At 51.5% G+C, this 21,359-nt stretch overlaps 1 protein-coding gene across 3 annotated transcripts in view; it reads right to left on the bottom strand.

Moving 5' to 3' along the window:
* LOC115636257 (F-box/WD repeat-containing protein 5-like) overlaps positions 1-21,018 on the bottom strand; it is a 25,435-nt gene extending 4,417 nt beyond the window's left edge. The window contains exons 1-9 of one of the 3 annotated variants that reach the window (XM_030536149.1): positions 20,988-21,018; positions 20,376-20,469; positions 18,475-18,692; positions 14,173-14,330; positions 12,045-12,219; positions 9,972-10,120; positions 7,182-7,671; positions 2,174-2,321; positions 710-922 (exon numbers count right to left, since the gene is read on the bottom strand). In XM_030536149.1, the coding sequence (XP_030392009.1) occupies positions 710-922; positions 2,174-2,321; positions 7,182-7,671; positions 9,972-10,120; positions 12,045-12,219; positions 14,173-14,330; positions 18,475-18,667 (1,526 nt within the window). In that variant the 5' untranslated portion in view covers positions 18,668-18,692; positions 20,376-20,469; positions 20,988-21,018. Of the gene's footprint in view, positions 1-709; positions 923-2,173; positions 2,322-7,181; positions 7,672-9,971; positions 10,121-12,044; positions 12,220-14,172; positions 14,331-16,150; positions 16,240-18,474; positions 18,693-20,364; positions 20,470-20,987 lie in introns of those variants that run through there. The other 2 variants (XM_030536148.1, XM_030536150.1) reach the window with 2 other exon arrangements.
* Positions 21,019-21,359: the final 341 nt, after the last annotated feature.

The raw sequence follows: 21,359 nt of genomic DNA on the forward strand, positions 1-21,359 counted from the left end.
GACACCAGTTAAGAACCCAGCCCAGCCAGAGGGAAAAGGGGCCCTAACCCCGCTTCCCCTAAAGCCTCACAAATGTATGGAGGAAACAGGCGCCTCTCCCATAAGGCCTGGGGTTACACCCAAAATACTGGCCCAGTTTGTGTCCAGTCCTCACAGCAATGAGGAAAAACCTTTCCCAGAAAGAGCCAAGGGGCATTGATGCAGGGGTGTTTGTCTGAGTGGGCACTAGTGCTGGAGTGAATGGTGCTATTCAGTTCAATGGGCACTCAACAGTGTCGTCTTTAGGGTTCAAAGTTAACTGACCCATCAACATGCTCCTTCCACAATCCCAAACCACCAGAAGCCTGGACTATCTCCTCCCCCGATACCACCTTCCAGAGCTCCCTCACCCAGTCCTGCACTGTCAAATCAAGAGCCCGAGGGGAAGGGGGGGGGCAGCGTAACATACTGACTGTGCTAGCCTAGTGGTTGCCAGTCATCCCATTCGGTAAAAGCCTACAGGGTTCCAGGTACATCATGCTGCTGCAGGAATCGCCCTCTGAGCGCCTCCGAGGCTGGGCCTGTGCTGCAGAATCTCCAACCCACACCTAGCTCCAACTCAACAAACCCAGGGGCCCAAGTAGCATAGTACAGGGGTCGGGAACACTGGGCTTCTCTCCCCTCTCATCCCACCAGCTTTGCGGCCAAGAGAGACAGGCCCACAGGGCACCTGGCTACGAAATCCCTGCTGACATCAAGGAAGATGAAGAAACATTCATCGTTGGGAGTGTAGGCCCGGTGCGAGCGGAGAGCTCGCTTCACCTCCTTCATGGTCTTCAGATCAAACACATGCAGGTCAATCTCCTCTGCAATGGGGGGTGGCTGCATGGGATCAGAGATCACACAGTCCCGCGGCCAGGACCGGCTGTTCACATACAGGTACCTAGGGGACAGGAGGGGAGAGGTTTACACTGCTGGCTCACTTCTGTCAGCATCACCATCCAGTCTAGAAAACCTCTCAGGTGTGACTGTGCTGGGGCACTGGTTGGTTTCACTGCCCGGCTCTCCAGCACAGCTCGGAGCCATGGTGTCTGAGTTACACACTCTGGAAAAGGAGGGGCAGGCTGGAGTTTTGGAAACAGCCCGTTTACATGAATTATTTTTAAGATTTCAATTAAGCCATTTCCATCCCTGCTCAGTTCTGCAAGTAGGAACCCCCCAAGTGCCTAACAAGGGGCCTTTGCTGCTGGGAAACTCCAATCCAAGCCAACCACTCAGATGGCCTGGCCCAGCTACAGAGCCAGAGCACACAGATGGGAAACCCACATCTCCTTAGGCAGCTCCTACATGCAGTTACTAGAATCAGCATCTGGCTGGTCCCCAATTCCATTTCTATCCCTTCCAGCCAAGACTCCTGGCCACCTCTTCCCTGGTGGGGGCTAAACCAAGTGCCCCTCCCTGCCATCTGTGGGCTTCAGGCCTCACGAGTCTGAAGAGCACTGGAAATCGCCACATGGTGATACACACACACGCAAACACACAAGACAAAAGGAAAGCCCAAGCTCCCCAGGTCCCTGCACTAGCAGACAGGTCATGAAGGCTACACCCAGCTGAGCTAATGGAGAGTCCTCTCAACTCTCTCCCCCACATGCTTGAGTGTGGAATTCCTTCCTGACCCCAGATCAACTCTGGGCACGAGCAAAGCATCACCATGGTTACACGCAAGAGCCATTTACGCTCTGAAACAGCCTCAGGGTCCAATGCCCCATTATTGCAGTCCCTGGCATGGAGCAGCTCCCGCGCGCTGAGCCTGACCGCAGGGCGTGGAGGGACTCCTCTGCACAGTGCCGTAGCTGATGGTTTACAGCACCTGGGTTAGACCCCAGCAGGGCCAACACGGCTTTTCACCCTTCTAATGGGCACACCAAGTTCCATGCAATTTGCTTTGTGGCAGAGGTCGGGAGAAGGGATCTCAAACACCAAGGGCCTGTGTACACCTATTAAGGAGTCCATGGAGGCAGGGGTCAATCCCTGTGCTCATCTCAAATGAGTCACCAAGCTCTGGAAACCCCCCCCCCCCACCACGCTAACTATTCTTAAAGTGATCAGCTGGCAGCCAGGAGTCCAGTGCCAGCGGCCCCATCCCCATGGCAGACCCTCCACTCTGCTGTGCCTCGCGTCCTGCCTCACCCACCTGTGATCAGGAGAAAGACCCATTCCAATAATGTGACCATGGATGTCAATGACATGATCCAGCGAATCAAAGAACTCATCTGAACGTCTCTCCTCCCCAAGCACTGGTCCAGCAGTCGTCATCTGATGAGGCAAGATCTGCTTAATCCCTTCAGGGGAAAGGGAGGCAGGAAGGGGGATTAGTCCGCTCTGCAAGAGGGGGCTGCTGCTGCCCGACTCGTCGGTAACATGCAATAGTGAAAGGACTGGAGCTGGGGGAGCTCGCTGCAGAGGAACCCACACAGGGGACCCTGGTTCGGGTGCTGACCGAGTCATGGCACAGTACAGGTCACCAGTCCCTTGGCAGTCTCCTCTGCTGGCTATTTCTGTGGCATCAACCCAAAGCAGCATTTGTGCCCTTCCAGTGAGGTTTGCAGCCAGGAGGTGGATGTTTAGGCCCTTCACTCCTGCTGTTTACAGCCAGAGCAATTCCCAGAGCAAACACAAAACACTTCCTTTCAGCCGGGACCAGGGGTGGTTTCCTGATGCAGGCTTGACAGAAGGTCCCTTCCCTGCTGCCTGGGAACAATTAGCTCAGTTGTAAGGTACATTTCTGTCATGGAGGTCACGGATTCTGTTACTTTCCAGGACCTCTGTGACTTCTTGCACAGCATCAGCTGGTCCTGGGAGGGGCTGAGCTGCTGGCTGGCGGGCTGTCTGCTGGAGCTGCGGCCCGGGCTGGATCCACACGTGGGCCTGGAGCAGCGGCCGTCAGCTCTTGCCGCAGGAGCAGTGGCGGGGCTGGAGCAGCTGCCGGAGTTCAGCCCCTGGCAGCGCTCTGACTGTCAGTCCCCCCCAAGCGTATTTTTAGTAAGAGTCAGGGACAGGATGCGGCCTTCTGTGAATGTTTATTGCTAACACCTGTCTCAGACTTTTACTAAAAATACCTGTAACAGAATCTTAACCTTAGTCATTTGTGACAGATTCCTCAGAGGCGTCCTGCAAAGGCAAATATAGCAGGATGGGTCCCTGTATGCAGAGGAGACCGAGTTGGGGGAGGGGGTGTAGTCAGATGTCTGGTTTGCACTTTTTTAAATGCACTGTTGAGAGAGCAGCTCTGTGCTAAGGACCTTGCACCAACCCCTTCAGTAACTTTCAGAGAGCTCCCTAGCCACAGCTCTGAGTCCTCCAAGCTGGATCAGTCCTGGGATGATCCCACTTGACTCCCCCCCCCCACCAGTTCTCAGTGACACACACTTCAGGCCTTCCAGAGGTAGAGGCCCGGTCTACACTAGGAAAGTAGATAGGTGTAACTACACTGCTTCGGGGCGTGAAAAATCCCCATCCCTGAGCGACAGTTACACTTCACACTGGAGAATTTTCCCATCAGCCTAGCGCTGTCAACATAGTTACCACCTCTCAGGGAGCGGATGGGAGAACTCCTCCTGTCGGCACAGGCAGCATCTTCAGTGAAGCGCTAGAGCTGTGCTTTAAAGAGTAGAGAAGCACAGAAGTGTGAAAGTGGCCCTCTTGTTAGCCTTTTCAGGCCATGTTTACAGTTCACTCCTCATGGGGATGATACCGACCAGGCGTGTAAAGTGCTTTGAGATCTGCTGATGAAAAAGTGCTTTAAGAACTGGCATTACTGTTATTATTTAAATGAAGGGACACTGGTTGTTCCTGGTGACTTTCATATGCTGATCAAGGCAATTTACAAGACCTCAATGATTGTGCCCACAGTGCATCAGCCTGTGGGCAGGACAAGAGTCACATGAAAGGCCTGTTGTGACACATAGCTAGAAGGGGTTCAACATCCTGCAAAATAAATAACCCTCATAAGACATGTGGGGAGATGTTTGTCCATTTACATATGTATGAGTAGGGTCGACAATGTAATCAACAGTCCCTGCCTATGCCGTATTCTGATCATTCAGAGGTCAAAAGAACATCCTAGCATTTAAATGAACTGTGAACACGGGATATCTCGGTATTCATCTCTCTTTGAAGTGTACTGTGAATGGTGGAGGAACAAGCAAATTGCCTTATGTTAATTCTATGGCTAAGTGATGGACCTCCTTCAAAGTCATGCTAATTACCTTTTGAATGCCAGCTTGTCAAAAGACATGAAATTGTATAAAAGATCCTTGGGTCCAGATTCTGTCATCTCAGATCTGCTTAGGCTTCATCAGGGGAAGTGTGAGCCGCAAGACTGAGGTCCCAGTTATGCTGGTATGCCCTGACTACGATATTTGGACATTGGCCTATAACCTATGAACTATTTCTGAAAGAACTCTTTGCAACCGCAAAGGTCACTATCTCTGCTGTGAATCTGCACCTCAAGGAAATGAACTCGTCTGGATGTGTATTGATCTTTGAACCATACTCTCTCCCTTTTGTTTTTTAATACATTTTAGTTCAATTAATCAGAATTGGCTGTAGTGTGTATTTGGGTAAGATCTGAAACATCCATTAACCTGAGAGGTGATGTGTCCGATCCTTTGCGATTGGTAAAACCTTTTCTTTTATATGAGGAAATACGATTTACAGAAATTTTAATCATATTTTACGTGGGTACCTGGCTGGAGGCCTGAGACTGGATCACTTGAAGGGAACTGCGTAGTTTGGACTCCTGAGTAACCAATGAGGTAATAAAGAAGCTGTTTTATGCTGGTTGGTGAATCTAGGTATTGGAATATCCACCAGCTTTTTGGGGTCTATCTGCCCCATTCTTTGGGGTCATCCTAATTGAGTGACCATAGCTGGCCCCCACTAGGACCCCGGTCACAGCTATCTTCTCTGAGGGATGTTTTACCAAATGAGCCCAGCACCATGACAGCTGAATTCCAGCTTTCAGACCCCATCTGGAAGGTGGCTGGGGAAATCCATCCTAGCAGCCCAAATGAGACACAGGTGAGTGCCTGTAACAAGGGCCCTGGGTCACAACTCTGCCTGGACCTCACTAGGAAAAGGAGAGGCTCCTGTGAGGGGTTTCATTTGCATATTAGACTAAGGAGCTCATTTCCCGGATTCAAACCTAGGTCTGGCAGAGATCCTCAGCATGGGCGCAAAGGACAGCTCCCAAAGCACCTTCCAGAGTCAGATGAACGAAGTCGAGACCTTTAGTAGCAGGACTGAACGCTGGTCTCACGTGAGTCAATAACGCACCAGTGGGGCAAGTCGGACTTTCGACAGTGCACCCAACTCATCGGAGCGGTGTGGTCCAAGCATGCAGCGAGCAAATTGAAATACCAAGTCCTTGGGGCAGAGAGCAGATGCAGAGGGCCTGTTCTACACACAAACCTATCAGCGAACGTCCTGTGATGACTGCCACTGGGAGAGGGAGAAGCTGGTGGTTTGCCCTGGTATAGATCACTCTCTCTGCTTTAGACAATAATTCCAAGTTAAGAAATCCCTTGAATTCAAAGGCACCAAAACTTTGTCCCATAGAGGGCTGTACTGGCAGCTTTACAGGAGCCCAAGGGCCGCACATAATTTGCGGTGGTACTGAGAGATGGATGTGCTAGATCTACATTATTGCAGTATTACAGTGCACAGGGCAAGTCACAAAATGCCAAAGCTAGGGTTGGACACACGACCGTAACTCTGCCCCTTGTGTATACCATGCAGGAGGAGTCAGGCTTCAATTATATGATCAAAGATTATTTCCCACATGGCTCATCTTAACTGTTTTCTACAACCTTAAAACCTGGAAAACCTTCCCCTCTGGCTCAGGCAGGTGGTAAAATCAGATCAGAGTCAAGAGAGCCAGCAGCAGCAGGGGATGGAGGCTGCATTGGGGAATGCAGGCAGGGGAAGGAACCAGGAAGATGCAAAGTTCGCTTCACCCTGGTGGCTTCACAACAGATGCAGAGCAGGGAGAGCAGCTTCCCTTCCCTCCCCTTCTGCTTGTACTAGAGGTTGTGGGTTCCTCCCTGGCCTTGAGCTGTTTCTTAGGAACCTCTCGAAAAGAAGCTGGGGGGTGGATGAGGGGAGGATCAGCTGTCCCCCCTCCCCTTCCTGGTGGGGACACTCCTCACAGCTCGAGCATTTGCCCTAGAACCACAGGACTCTTCCCACTAAAGGCTCCAGCGTGGGGGATGGAAACGTGGAGGGAAAACCCCCTTCCAAAGAGGCTGTCACCTAGGCCTGCGGCAATCAGCCACCAGCCAGTCTGGTGGCTGTGGCTCCGTCTCAGCGAGGGAATGAGGCAGGGGCTGGGAACCACTGAACCTTCTACTATTAGACCACTTAAAAGTGGGGTTCGAGACGTAACACTTTAGAGAGCGCTGTGCATGGGAATGCTTTCAAGTGAGCATTGGCTGAATGTGCAAAGCCCTAATGGGCTGGAGGTCAGAGCACTCAGATCTGAGCTGATCCTCTTCCAACCCTGCTCCGAGTCTCAGTGAGATCTCCAAACAAGCCAAATCAGCGCCATGGGGAGGTGTCAGGATTGCCAAGAGCTCCCAGATAACTGGTTGCACCTGCAGTGTTCTAAGTGCCACAGAAAGAAAAAAAAACAAAAAAAACCACACACCACAAACATCTGCTGTGCATGTTTGGTATGCAGCTTGCAGGCACTCAGAGGTCTTAAACCCAGCAATGGCTCGAGCCCAAAGCCAGGCCCATGGCCATGCCGAGATTTACATCTCAACCCCAGGCATTCCCCTCTCGCTGTAACTAAATGAAGTGGTGGCTAGATTTTTTACTTTAAAAAAAAAAATCAAAGGAGTTGAATTTTTTTTAATCTCAAAAACAGCTGATGGGATTTTGCACAAACTTCCTAGAAAGTTTCACCTCTGGCCAGAGACCAAGCCTGGAAAAATACAGCCTGGTGGGAAGCATTTTTGGAAGGGGTTATAAGGGAAGTGGTTTTGAAACCTTGGCTCCAGCAGGCACCTGGCAGAAAGCCACCGTGCTAGGAGGTGACCAGAGCCTCTGCTCACTTACTGTAAGTAGCCAGTCCTTGTCCCTCAGCCCGCTGCGAGTCAGAGCCAGCGGGAGCCAGAGCAAGGCAGAACTCTGCCACTTACCTATCTGGTGTGGAGAGTAGGTGAGGCATCCTGTGGTGAAGATCAAGTATTTCTTCTTGTTACTGGCCTCTGTGGGGAGCTGGTTCAGCTCAGGCGGTTTAGTCCTGTTCCTGGCAAGCAGCTCTGCCACCTTCGTCTCCAGCTCGCTCTCACTCATGACGGGCATCACACGGCCTTCGAGGATGTCGTCCAGGAACTGCTGCAGCCCGTCCTCTGCTGTCCCGCTCCCACCATCTGGCGATGCCTGCGCCACTGGCTCTGCCATCATTTTCTGCTTGGGCTTCGCCTCCTCTTCCTCACTGTCACTGCCAAGATCAAAGATCTGGTAGGGAGCGGCAGCAGCCGCCAGCTGCTCCTTGTAGTCCAGGAGCAGGTCCGGGGCATCGTAGCGGCTGCAGTCTGCCACCATCACTGTCCGGATGGTGCTGGCATTCAAGTTCTGGATTTTGAACAGTCTCTTCACTACGTTCACATTCTCAGACTCTATCCCCTGTGAAGAGAAGGGAGAGAGTGAGCAGGTGCCTTCTCGCTGTGACCAAACATACCGAAGAGCACGGGAGGGCTCAGGATCACTTCTACAACAGACATCACAGGCGCCCCAAGCCCTCTCTAAAAGGCACAGTGCCCTTTAGGGTCTTTCAACAGAGGCTGTCAAAGCACTTCACAAGTGGTGGTGAATGGAGCCTCTGGAGATGGGCCAGTACAGCAGGTCCCATCTTACAGGTGGGGAAACTGAGGCACAGAGGGGCAGTGACTTACGCAGGGTAACAACCAGGCAGCAGCAAAGCTGGGAATAGAACCCAGTGTTTTCTGCTTTACTGCTCTAGCTGACACTGTGCATCCTAAGAAACAGTTTCCATCCTGACCATAGGTTCAGCTGCCTGGCCATTCTAGGAGCGGAAAAACAGGCACCAATGTACTACTAGAGTTTGTTTCTCCATTTCCTTCCTTTGGGAGGGTTTCACTGCAGCTACTCCCTGTCGCAATCTGCACTGACAGCCTGCCAGGGACATGAGTGCTCCACTTCTTTGGACATGCAAATTGCCAGCAGCACTAAAAAGGGAGAACAGGTTAATGGGTAGAGAAAGGACTTGCAAGGTCTATTGCTGGCTCACAACTTGGGCAACTCAACATCCAGGCTTCATTTCCCCCCTCCCCCGCCGCCCATCTGTAAAATGGGGGAATTAAATCCTTACCTCTCAGGGGCTGCGAGGGTTAATAGTTCAGCATTTGCTCAGCACTGAGCGATCCCTGGTGCTTGTATAATAAAGACCGAGGTTTCAGAGCACCCAGGGAAAGCTGAAGGAGCTATTCTCATCCTATAGGGCTGCCGGGGCCAGCAGCAAGACAGCGACGGGCTGCCAGGCAGCGTTTGTCCACCTTCTCTGGGGCAGTCTGTAGCAACTCATGCAAGAAGTGGCAGACGGAACAGAGCGTGCGTGAGCCTGAAGAACTGAGGGGGAAGGGGCACAAGTGGCAAACATAACAATGCTCCCATCTGCTATGGAGAACCCCTGCCAATAGCAGTGCCTGCTGCAGTAAGGCTCAGTCAGGAGAGCTGTACAAATGAGGATCTCAAAGCACAACAAGCAGACTGAGCTCAACCTGCCTATCCAGGGGGGGAGGGGCTGTTCTCCCTATTTCACCAAGGAGGAAACTGAGGCACAGTGGGTAAGTGAATTCCACAGATCACAGCGAGCCCATGATAGTGCTTGGATCCACCTCATTGGCAGCTGTAAATTGCGAGACGGCACTTCCTCCAACATGTCACATGACATTCACTTCCCTCATTTCCTTTAGCAAGGAGGATTCTTGGCCCATCTGTGGCCATATTAATTCCCTGTCCAGCGAGCACCCGTCCCCCCATAAGGCCAAGCACCCAGATATTCATTCACAGACTCTAGGACTGGAAGGGACCTCGAGAGGTCATCAAGTCCAGTCCCCTGCCCTCATGGCAGGACCAAATACTGTTCAGACCATCCCTGATGGGTGACAGACTCCAGCAGCCCCAGGCACCCAGCTCTCACAGGATCCATCAAGGCATCCAATGACTCTTAACCCACCTGCTCACCATGGCTCATCCTCTGGTCCCTTCCAGAATGAGCCCCTGGGCTGGGCTCCAGTCTCCATCCCCACGAACACGACATGAGTGCATGGGAGCAGACAGCACAGAGCCACATGGGAAGTGCCCACTGCAATGGGTGCTGTGCCAGGGAGGCAGAGGGCTACTGAAGGGCCACCTTGAACCAACTCTACTACAAGGCTAAGCTCTCCATCCCTCTTAACCTTCTCCCACGTTCATGCTATCATGGTATTTGCTCCCAGAATGACCCCAACTCCCACTACAGGAGGCATGATGGTGGGAGACTGCTCCGTTCCTCACCCACTGGCAGTGCCCAGGGTTCTCTAAGGCCTCAGCAGTGACGTCAGTGAGTCAGGGGCAGCTCCAGGCACCAGCACGCCAAGTGCATGCCTGGGGTGGCAAGCCACGGGGGGTACTCTGCCAGTCGCTGCGAGGGTGGCAAGCAGGTTGCCTTCGGCGGCATGCCTGCAGTGTGTCTGCTGGTCCCGTGGCTTCAGCGGACTTTCCACAGGCGTGCCGCCGAATCCGCGGGACCGGGGACCTTCCGCAGGCAAGCCACCGAAGGCAGCCTGCCTGCCGTGCTTGGGGTGGCAAAATACCTAGAGCTGCCCCTAGAGTCAGTGTGTCACACCCCAGACCCAGCTGATGGGAGCTGTCCAGGCTATTAAACAACCCAGAGCTTGGAGAAGCTTGGCCCTGGGACGCACCTGGAAGGCATTGTTCAGCCACAGCACAGAGCAGGAGGTGATGTTCCCAATTCGGTGCAGGTTGCCAGAAATCAAGTTGGTTTCATTCAGCCAGCAGCCAAACACATCATAGGGTTTGTTCCTCACCCTGGAGAGGAGCGTGAAGTTATCTGGAGGGAAGGAGAAAGAGGGAAGGATAATACAGCTCCATAGAAAGGGAGACAGGACCCATGGGATAGGGATTCAAGCCAGAGGCCCAGCTGATCCCTGCGGCAGTGTGTTAGGGGGCTTATTCCTTCACCCTCCTACTTCCTTGGTCCTTCTCACATGAACAGAGAGCAACAAGACCCCAAGTCCAAAGGCGCAAACAATTCGATGTTTATTGGGGTGAACTCCCAGCAAGCATGATTCCAGTTTCCTTCCTCAGTGTCCCCCTTCTCGGTTCTGACACCACAGAGCCTTGCCTGTGTCCCTGTCCCTGTTCCCATTCACCCTTTAGCAAAACATGATCCCAATTCCCCCATCCCCAGTCCCTGTTCCCATTCCCCCTCCACTTCCTGACTGACTGCAGACTATAGTAAAACCTGAGTTTTGCTTAGCTATTCCTTAACCAATCATTTTCCTGAAATTTAACTAACCAATCCTAACATATTGTAACATGGTTATTTAATCTATTCCACCACCTTCATTGGTTTACACCCAACAAAAGTAATTATACAGCAGACAGAAAATTACAGAACCAGACAGAGACCATGCAAATAAACATACAAAACAATACAGAAGTGAGGATTTCACAACTACATCTATACAGACATAAGGGTTTTCCAGCTGTGTCTATTGTTAAGTGAGTTCTTGCCAGACAGGATGCGATCAAACTAAGTTTCCTTTTACATCTTCTAGGCTCTTTCCTTTCTCTAGAGGTGACAGGAATATCAGGACAGGATTGTATTCCTAATAGTCCAATAGCACCTAATTTCAATGTGACTTGCTTGGAATGTGAGGATGTGACCATACACTTCCCAGCTTATGGCTGCCTAACTACATCTTAGCTGAAGGCCTTAGCCTGTCACAGTAAGAGAAGGCCATTACAAAGACAGTGATCTTTAATTCTCTCTTTTATACCTCTATAACTAGCTAAGTGATAAGAATACACCTACATTCTGAAAGTATAGGCCTTTGCAGACAGGCCTGAATATCTATATCCTAACACAGTGTGGATCTAAATATGGATGGTCGCTCTTACAGCTTAAGATCAGTGTGGATTCCCAACATACACTGCCTTTCAGTGGTGCTAGGTCAGGGGTTCTCAAACTGGGGGTCAGGACCCCTCAGGAGGTCACAAGGTTATTACATGGGGGGGTCATGAGCTGTCAGCCTCCACCCCAAACCCTGCTTTGCCTCCAGCATTTATGATGGTGTTAAATATAGAAAAAAAAGGAGTTTTTAATTTATAAGGAGGGTCACACTCAGAGGCTTGCTGTGTGAAAGGGGTCACCCTGTGTGAAAGGGGTCACCAGTACAGAAGTCTGAGAACCTCTGCACTAGCAGCTAGATATTCCCCTAGGTCATATAGGGGCTGTCTCTTTCTCGACGTGGTGAGCACCACTGTCCACTGAAACAGGGCCCACAGGTTTTGAGCCAATCCATCCCTATAAGAAGCCTCCAGTTGGGTAGGGAACCCAGGAGAGAGATAGCAGGAGATACTGTGACTCAAGATTAGTAGGGACCAGGATTGGAGCAGCAGAGGGCAATCTAGGCCAGGAGGGACGTGCATGAGCAAAGCTGCGTGTGATGACAGGAACAGACCAGTTAATGGTCTTGTGAGTCAGGGGCTATGGGCAGAGTTGGGAGATGGGGTGGCCTCATGACTGAGCTGCCCGCTCTCCTGCTGCCTGACTGTGGCAATTACAGTCTGCCAAAAGCCCCTTTTAAAGAGGGACATGAAAACCCCATCAAGTCCCTTTCCTAGGCATAGGCCAAGTCACAGCCCCTCCGTCCTGTCACCTTCAGCTTTCCTAGGGCAATTTGAATCTGCGGCCATCCAGCCAGTTCCACATTCACACCAAGGCAGAGCCAAGCTGAAACGAGCATTACCCAGGCTAATGACGGCGATCTCTCCTGACGAGGAGTTACGAGGCCCCACAAAGACCCCTGACACCAGGAGGAGGGTGTCATCCGAGTTGAACTGAGAGAACTGGGTGTAGCTCCAGTTGTACAGCCTCATGTTGGAGCTGTGGAGCAGGGAAATGGGCAGCTCGTTGTTCCAGATCTGAGGACAAAGGGGACAGGGCAGGCTGTTAAGAAACCTGGACAGTTTCTCTCAGAGCATCTGTCATTAGATGACCTGGATTTGCAGAGCACCAGTCCGGAGGCACAGGAGCAAACGGCTGGAGATGTGCTAACCCCAGCCTTGCTGCCAGAAAGCCATTCAGAAGGGAACCAGAGGATTTGCAGTCACTGCTATGAAGATCTTTGATGAATTGGGCCCCAATCAGTCCACTGCCCTTGTCATTCCCTCAGCCTCAGAGGGCTGGTGCTCTGCAGCACCCAGGACAGTTGTGCCTCTGAAAGCTGAGTTCTGTCTCCTGGTTCATTTTAGAGTCATATCCTAAGTTCCCTCTAAACTGCGCAGCCTAGCTGTAAGCCACACGCAGGGGCTCAGGGCTGCGGTGGGGAAAGGCGCCCCATCCCAGTGCGGGCCTGTCGCGGACTTGCCGTGGACAGAGGAAAGGAGCCCCTCCCTTAGCCCAGCCCAGCCCCACTGAAGCTGCTGTGGCCAGGAAGAGCTGCCTCTCCCCTGGCCCCGGGCTGCTGCAGCAAGGGAGGGCTGGGGGGAGTCCTCTTTTCCCACTGCAGCCCCAGGGCAGCCTGCACCCCAAACCCCTCATCCCCAGCCCCACCCCCCCTTCCCAACCCTCTGCTTCAGCCCTGAGGCCCCTCCCACACCCAAACCCCTCATCCCCAGCCTAGAGTCTGACCCCCTCCTCCACACCCCTCGCCCAACCTTCTGCCCCAGCCCTGAGCCCCCTCCCATATGCCAAATCCCTCGGCCACACCCCCAGCACATGAATTTTGTTGTGGGCACCAATATGAAGGTGATGTGTGACACGACCCTGCCCATAACAAAGTACATTCCGCATGCGGACAGAGGGAACACTGGTCACTGGCTGGGGGAGGGACCTGTGACCATCTTCCTTTCTGAGTGCACTTGGCCCCAGTGCAGTGCGAGTCGGATTGGAGCTGGGCCACAGGCCCTTCAGGCTATGCTAGCAGAAGTCATTGCAGCCTGACAGGACTCTCCTGGGTCCTGGCTGTGGAGTTGGTGTCTAGGTAGGGACACCTGGCCTTAACGTAGTCCACCTTCCAACCTCCCCATCGCCACTGGCCACCTCAGTAGTCAGGCTGGACCCTGCTGCACCCAGCCAGCTTTCCCCAGGTCAGGGCCAAGTGAACCCAGCCAACGTGCAGACGTTACTCAGGAGCCCCTATATGAGGCACAGGGAGGGGACATGACTCCCCTAAGGGACAGCAAGTCAGTAGCAGAGTCAGGAGCCCTGACACACTACTTGTTTCCTGGGTCCCCTTCCTGCTTTCCTAGACCCTGCCCAATCACTGCCCACGCTGGGGTGACAGCACATGGCTTGGGACTTATGTTAGAAATCTCAGTGAGGGAATTAGGTGAGGGGTCTGCTACAGGAGTGGGTGGGGAAGGGTCTGTGGCCTGTGATGAGCAGGGGTCAGACTAGACGATCATGATGGTCCCTTCTGGCCTTACGGTCTATGCGTCCAGAGATTGCTTTGCAAAGCTACCTCCAGCTCCCACTTCCCCAGCCAAACCTTCATCGCTGTGCAACCCGCCCACAACCCTGCTCCGCCGCCTTTATTTCTATGCGCCGACGAGAGCCATGCCATGCACAAAAAAGCCCTGCAAAGGGGTCCCAGAAGTCTCAGTGATAACCAGCCCTCGAAGGGCCAGACTGAGCAGCTCAGATGGCCCGAAGCCCCACAAACTCAGATGTGCCCAGCCGGCTCATCAGTCCTTCTCTGCTTTCTGTATTAAGACATTTCAGCCCCAAAACTCCTCCCCCCAGCTCCTGACAGCACTAACCAGAGAGGGGCAGCGTATCAAAGCTCAATGGAAGAGTTTCACAGCTGGAGTCTGAATGTGGCCAGCCTAGATGAGTGAATTTACCCCTTAGAAGAACAGCTGCATGCCCTTTACCTTAACTGTGCAGTCCTTGGAGCAGGATGCAAACAGGTAGCCTGTGTGGGAGAAGCTAAGGTGTAAGACCTGGTCATTGTGCTCCGTCAGGGTTTGCACTTCAACACAGGGGATGGTGTCGTAGAGCCTCTGGAAGTCCTCGTACCAGGAAACAGCAGCTACAGCACATACAGAGAGGAGGGAGGAGTCAAAGCTCAGCACAGGTGCAAGCCATAAAGCCACATGACTTGTCTACAGCAGGGACTTAACATTTCTCACTAGCATTCGCAATGGCAGGAGCCCAAGGATAGACAAGGCTGCCACAGCCGCAGCCATTGGTAATCAGATTTGCTCTGAGCATCTTAATAAATACAGTAACTCCTCACTGAACATTGTCCCACTTAGTGTTATTTCAATGTAATGCCCCTGCTCAATTAGAGAACATGCTCGCTTAAAGTTGTGCAGTGCTCCCTTATAACATCGTTTGGCTGCCTGCTTGTAAGATTCTGTGGACGAGCAGCGACCTTACAAGGGAGCATTGTACAAGTTCCGCTTCTCCACCTCCTCCCCCTCCCTCCCAGTGCTTCCCCCGCCACCAAACTTGGCGGCACTTAGCACTTTCTGGGAGGGAGGGGGAAGAGCAGGGAAGCGCTGTGTCTCCACTCCTCTCCCTCCCAGAAAATCCTAAGCACCGCTAAACAGCTGTTTGGTGGCGCTTAGGACTTGGGCGAGGGGGGGGGGGAGACGTGGTGTGCTCTGGAGACAAGGTGGAGTGGGGGTGGGAAGAGGCGGGCCTAGAGCATTCCCAGCAAAATCCAAGCCTGTTCTCCGGGGAAGCTGCCGCTGCTGCTGCAAAGGTGCTTCATAGCATCCTTGCCTGCAGCGGGCTGTGCCTGTGTGGGGTAAGCCAGGGGCACTTCCCAACCACAGTACAGTACTGTACAGCAGTGGTCCCCAACCTTTTTCGTCTGGTGCCAGAGGATCGTGGCGGCAGACAAGCATCTGCTGAAAAACTGCCGACAAATTTAGCAGCAATGCCTCTGGATGATGCTGTTTGTAGGTGGCAAGCAGGGTCATCCAAAGGTGTCGCTGCCGAAATGCTGCCGAATTTTGGCGGCATTTCAGCGGATGCTCATCCGCCGGCCAGTACGTGGGCACGCTTAGATGCCCACGGGCACCGTGTTGGGGATCCCTACTGTACAGTATAATATCTTTTGTCTGTCCCCCAAAAATTTCCTTGGAACTTAACCCCATGCATTTACATCAAATCTTATGGAACAATTGGATTCATTTAACATTGTTTCAGGAACATAACTACAACATTAGGTGAGAAGTTACTGTACAAGGAAACGTCTACTGGAAGGATTTTAACTCAGAAACATTGGTGGGTTCTAAGCCACACAGCGAGATGTAGGGTATCACCATGGAGAGCCCAATGAATGCCTACTTCTGAGCCCTGAGCAGAGGTTAAGTGCAAACCAGATGTTAGGATGCATAAGGAATGGGATAAATGTTAGTGAGACTACTACACCACCACAGAATTAGAAGGGACCGCAAGGGTCATCTAGTCCAGTGGTTCTCAAACAAGGGTACATTTACCCCAGGGGGTTATGAAGACGTCTTCCAGGGGATACACCAACTCATCTAGATATTTGCCTAGTTTTACAACAGGCTACATAAAAAGCACTAGCCAAGTACGCACTAAAATTTCATAGAAGGTCTTGTTTATACTGCTCTATATACACTGAAATGCAAGTACAATATTTATATTCCAATGGGTTTATTTTATAATTATATGGTAAAAATGAGAAGTCAGCAATGTTTCAGTAACAATGTGGCTGTGACACTTTCGTATTTTTGGGTCTGATTTTGAAAGCAAGTCGATTTTAAGTGGGGTGAAACTTGGGGGTTGCAAGACAAATCAGACTCCTGCCAGGGGGACAGTAGTCTGGGAAGCTAGTCTACCCCCTGCCAACACACAGGATTTGTTGTGTCTAACCCATCCAAGGTAGATGGCTCCAGCCTCCTTTTGAAAACCTCTAGTCAAGGAGCTTCCATGACTTCCCTAGGCGTCTGTTCCATTGTTCTACTGCTGTGACAGGTATATACATTAATTGGAGACCCTCATCTGAAACGCTGAGTTCCGCTCTGTTCCCTCTGTCAACAATGAGAGAAAAAATGAGAGGTCCAGAAACGATCTGTGGTCTGAAGAGGCTTCTATACGAAGTGGGATCGAGAACAACAGAACCTGTTTAATTTAGAGAGGAGATGCGACAGGTACACAAAAATACATCAGGCCCTCTCACAATATAAGAACCTGGGAACATTTAGTGAAAATGAACGGTCACAAGCTTAAGACTCCAAAGAAAGATTTTTTTTTTATACAAATGCATAATTTGTGGCAGTGAGTTCCAGTATGAGGATCCAGGCCAAGGATCCAGAGAAGGAGTTGACATTTACATAGGTAATGAGAACCTCCATAGTTATGTCAGATAGGAGCTCAAAAGTTAGGGAGATCAACTGTCCTGCTGCAGAGTATAAGGCAGCCACTAACTGAGGGCTAGAAAGAAACTGATGAGCAGCATATTCCACAACCATCCATTAAGGGAGTCTTCCACCTTCCTCTGTTGTATCCAGCACTGGCCCCTGCTCGACAGAAGAGTGCGCTAGATGGGTCACAGCTCTGATCTGGCCATTCCACTAACCTCCTAATCACAGCAGCCCCTGGAGCCCATTTACTGAGCCTACAGATATGATGTTTCTCCCTAGGTTTGAACTGGAACCCTGATATTGTAGCCCCTTCTCAACAGGGGCAGCTTGACACGGGCAGACAAACCTACTGACCAGACCAGGGGGCTCTGCTCCTTTCCATCAGTCCCCTAGGAGTGGATGATCTCTTTGCAACTCCAGTTCAGCCATTCATTTTGTTGGCGGTAGCCTTTAATATCAGCCTCTTGTCACAGGTATGTCACATGGGGAGAGCAGCACAGGCCAGTGCAGCAAGTGCTCCAGCTCTTTGTTTTCAGCCCCCTGCCAGCAGAGCTGGGGAAGTACCCAACCAAATTCCTGGACTTACTCTACTGCACTAATGGGTCAAATGACCTAATAGCATCCAACACACAGGTCTGCCAGTTCTGGTCACAGAGTAAACAGGAATTAGAGAAGCACATGCACAAGTCAAACAAAACTAACCCGCAAATGTTAAACACATTTTCATTTTGGATTTACTTATGCTGGTTACAGCTAAAAGCCAGTTATCCGAGCGTCTACGGTGACACAGAAAACCTTCAGGGTTCAGAAAACAGGCAGCAGCCCCATGCTGGAGCTACACATCCTAAAGGCTGCAGGATGACTTTTCTGCCTCACTCAGCTGGAAGGTCAGGCATTCTCTGCCTCTGCACCCTCTCGATTTCCCACTCTTTTCCATGGGACTGGAACTGGAGGACGAGCACATGGCTGCTATACAGTTCACATGGTGGGGGGCAGAGTTCTGCAGTCATAATAAAGCCCGAACCTCCAATCTGGGACTAGTATGCATCTTGGCAGTGCCCAGTCCCCGAGTCCTCTCAGCAACAAGGGTCTTTCTAGACTAGGAACATGACCTGGTGACCCATGGTTAAGAAGCACTGTTGTCTTCCTTGGCCAGTCCTCAACCAGTGATTGAAGATGTTCAGGTACAAGACCAAGTGAGACCCACATTTAAAAGTGGATAATACACCACCATCATAAACACGAGATTCATTGTACCTGCTTATGCCCTTCTTAAAGGGACAATAATCACTCAGCAGCCCGATCTAAGTAGTGTAAGAAACTGTCAATCTGCAGAAGGGTTTAAAAAAAATAATCTTTAAATTTTAGATGGGGGGGGGAAGAAATCTCTGAATTTTCAGCAAATGATATTTCGCGATTTTCAACAGGGCCTGATGGGCAATAGACCCTTTCCCCTCTAAGTCACTATGTGATGGCTGATGTGACATGAACTAGGGATTTCAGTCCAGGGAACATGGACCAATGCCCCACATCACATCTGACCTGTCCAAGAGGCCAAGGATTAAATAATCCACTGGGAACTGCATGTCCCTCACACATCTTCGTGCTTAGCTCTCCAGGGATGGGCCCTTATAGAATACCATCAGTCAGAGGTGGGGTCCCTACAGGTCAGAGTAGGGCACACTGGCAGGGCTGCATGGAGGAAATCCTGTGCTGCTGCTGCCAATGCTGTTCCTGTTTTGGGTATTAACAGGACTATGGTCTACCAGTCAGCTAGCCCTTTTCAACAGCGCAAAATTGATAACTTACTAAACATAGTTAAAAATACCAGACCTGGGTGCCGTGGCACTTCCCGAGAGACCCTGTAGTATCTATAGAACAGCTCCTTCCACAGGAACTCATCCCGGGCCACCGCATGCCATTGCCGACACACCAACCCCACTGAGAGCACATCTACGTGGTCCAGGTACAGGAAAATCTCATAGAGGATGCTGTCTGGGAGAAGGGGACTATCCCCAATATCCATACTGTCATTCTGTCACCAAAGGGCTCTGAAAATAAACACAAGGGGGAAGTTGGTGCCTGCTCATCACAGAAGGTAGCAACTTCCCAGTTTGGGGGCATGCAGAGTAGCAAGTTTCTCCTCTCTGAGCAAACTTATTTGGAGTCATAGAGGGAAGGAACAGCAGCTTTTTACAGGCAGCAGCAAACACACACATAGGGAAAGTGAGATTTCTAAAATTCACATTACCAGTCACTGGCGTTTGTACCATAACAACATTTGGTGGTGTGCTGTGTAATTTTTATTTTTTTAAATTCCCTTTGACTTTATCCTTAATGATTTTCTTCTATTTTTTTGTCCCCAAACAGAAAAGGCTTCTTAATGAATTTTCTACTTTTATTTTTTAATGTAGCAACTCTTTAAAGCTCCATAGTACCAAGAGAGACACTAACATTTACTATGAAATTGTTCACATGTGGAAGATCAGCCACTACAAACAGAGGCCCCAGTACTACAAGTGCTCACATACGGGCCATCTTTATTCATGCACATAGAGTGACCCCCAACACAGGCTGTCAGCAGCCTTTGATCCTGGGACTTTCAGTACAAAAGCACAGCTTCTAGTACTTCAGCTAAAAAACAAGATTTATTAGCTGGGGGCAGCAGGCAGCAGCTACACTCTGGGTGGTGGAGATAATGCAGGGTACTTTACAAACTTTTATGGAGCATAGTTGTAGCCATGTTGGCCCAGAATATTAGCGAGACAAAGTGGGTGAGGTAATATCTTTTACTGGACCAACTTCTGTTGGTGAGAGCGACAATAAGAGCAGCTCTGTGTGGCTCAAAAGCTTCTCTCTCTCACCAGCAGAAATTGGTCCAATAAGACCAATTACTCACCCACCTTGTCACTTTACAATCTTGTTATATATCCTGCTCAGGGAGGCTAAAGATCTATATTTTGGGTTTCAACCCCTGCTATTGGCTCAAGACAGAGACTATTATAGAACTGGCACCTAAACAGACCAGAACTCTAGGACAGCTCAGACGCTGCTGGGGAGTAATCTATAACACATTTGTAAAGTAGGCTGTCTCTCACTCTGGGAGTGGTCCAGAGAAGAGGCACAGCCTACTACTGCTGACAATTAATGGACCTAGTCCTTTAACTTAGGAGGTAGACATCTAAGCTTTGGTGCTGAAGGTTCCAGGTTCAAACAGTGCTGATAGCCCATGGTGGACTGTGACTTCAATGGGGGTACTCACATGCAGCCAGAATCTGCTGCTGCTTCTTCACATTACGGCCTGATCCTGCTTCCACTGAATTCAGTGGGAGAAGGATTTAGTACTGAGTCTTTTTCAATTATCTGCATTAACACCACACTATCCTTTAACAACAGTGCACATGACTATAGCACCTTTCATCTTGGGATCCCAAAGACCTTTATGAACATTCATTAATTCTCACCGACTCCTGTGAGACAGGTATTATGATGTCCATTTTACAGTTGAAGAAACTGAGGCACCCAGCAGTGACTTGGCTAATGCCATACAATAAATTAGTAACAAAACTATTCTGCTACAGCCACTTGACAATGTTCCAGCTCCAGTGCATTAAGATGAAAGCGCAAAGAGGGATTTCAAAGACAATAATATGGACTGTAGAAGGCTGCAGCCAATTGAGAACTTTCTGTAATCTGGAGCAACAGGTTAAACAGCATATATACCTTTGACTCACAGTTAGCAACAACCCTTCAGAAGCTTGGAATTGAGGTTTTGCTAAGAACTACCGCATCTTCTTCTGTGCACGTCGCCAGGAGAGCACTGGATGGCTGCATACAGAAAGAGGGACATGATAAGATAATGACCCACATGCAGACTGCATGGCCTTGGCGCAAGGAGCCCCGAGACCATCTTTCCACTAGGGAATTGGGTTTCCATATAGAGGTTTAATTAAGATCGGGGTGAAAATGCCCCAAGCTGCTAGAACCTCGCCTACAGTGGGGCGCCCCGGCCCCACCACTGGCAAAGTGGGTACCTGCCTTGGCATTGCCCACTCCAGAGAAGCGGGCTAGGGAGGCCAGAGGCCGAGCTCCCGCTCCCACTGGGTCCCTTTCCCGACACAGACTCTCCCAGTCCCCGCGCCTGCTGCTCGCGGCCGGCTCCCGGCTCTGCCCTGCGGGACGCCCCGGACGGGCACGTCGCGTCTGGCAGCTGCGCACCGGGAGCACAGGGCGGGGCAGGGGACGCTCCTGTCAGAGGCAGGCTGGGGAGCACCGCCGGGGGCGAGCACCCCCACCCCGCCTCTAGGGCGGGAGAGAGCCCAGCCCCCAACAAGGAGCCCCCTCACCTCAGCTCCACCGCCACCCGGCCCCAGCCCCGCCCACGCCGCCGGCTTCCGGCCCGCCGCTCCTCGCTTCCGCTCTGGCCGAGCCACTCTAGCCCCTCTCTATGGCCCGCAGCCACGCCCCCAGGCCGGATTGGTCCATCCCCGAGCCCCGTCCTGCCCAGGCCTGACTAATGGAGCCCAGCATCGTCCATAGCCGGAGGCACTCACGTGTGTGTGTGTGTCTCCCGCAGGGCCCGGGCTGGGGGCAGGGGGCTCGGGGCTCAGGCTCTGAGCTGCGCGCAGCCCGCCCGGCCCGGCCCGTGGTGCACAGCTGGCATCTATGCTGCAGTGACCAGATGTCCTGCTTTTGTAGGGACCATCCTGATATTTGGG

The sequence above is a fragment of the Gopherus evgoodei genome, chromosome 16 (assembly GCF_007399415.2).
Source record: "Gopherus evgoodei ecotype Sinaloan lineage chromosome 16, rGopEvg1_v1.p, whole genome shotgun sequence".
Classification (NCBI taxonomy): Eukaryota; Metazoa; Chordata; order Testudines; family Testudinidae; genus Gopherus; species Gopherus evgoodei.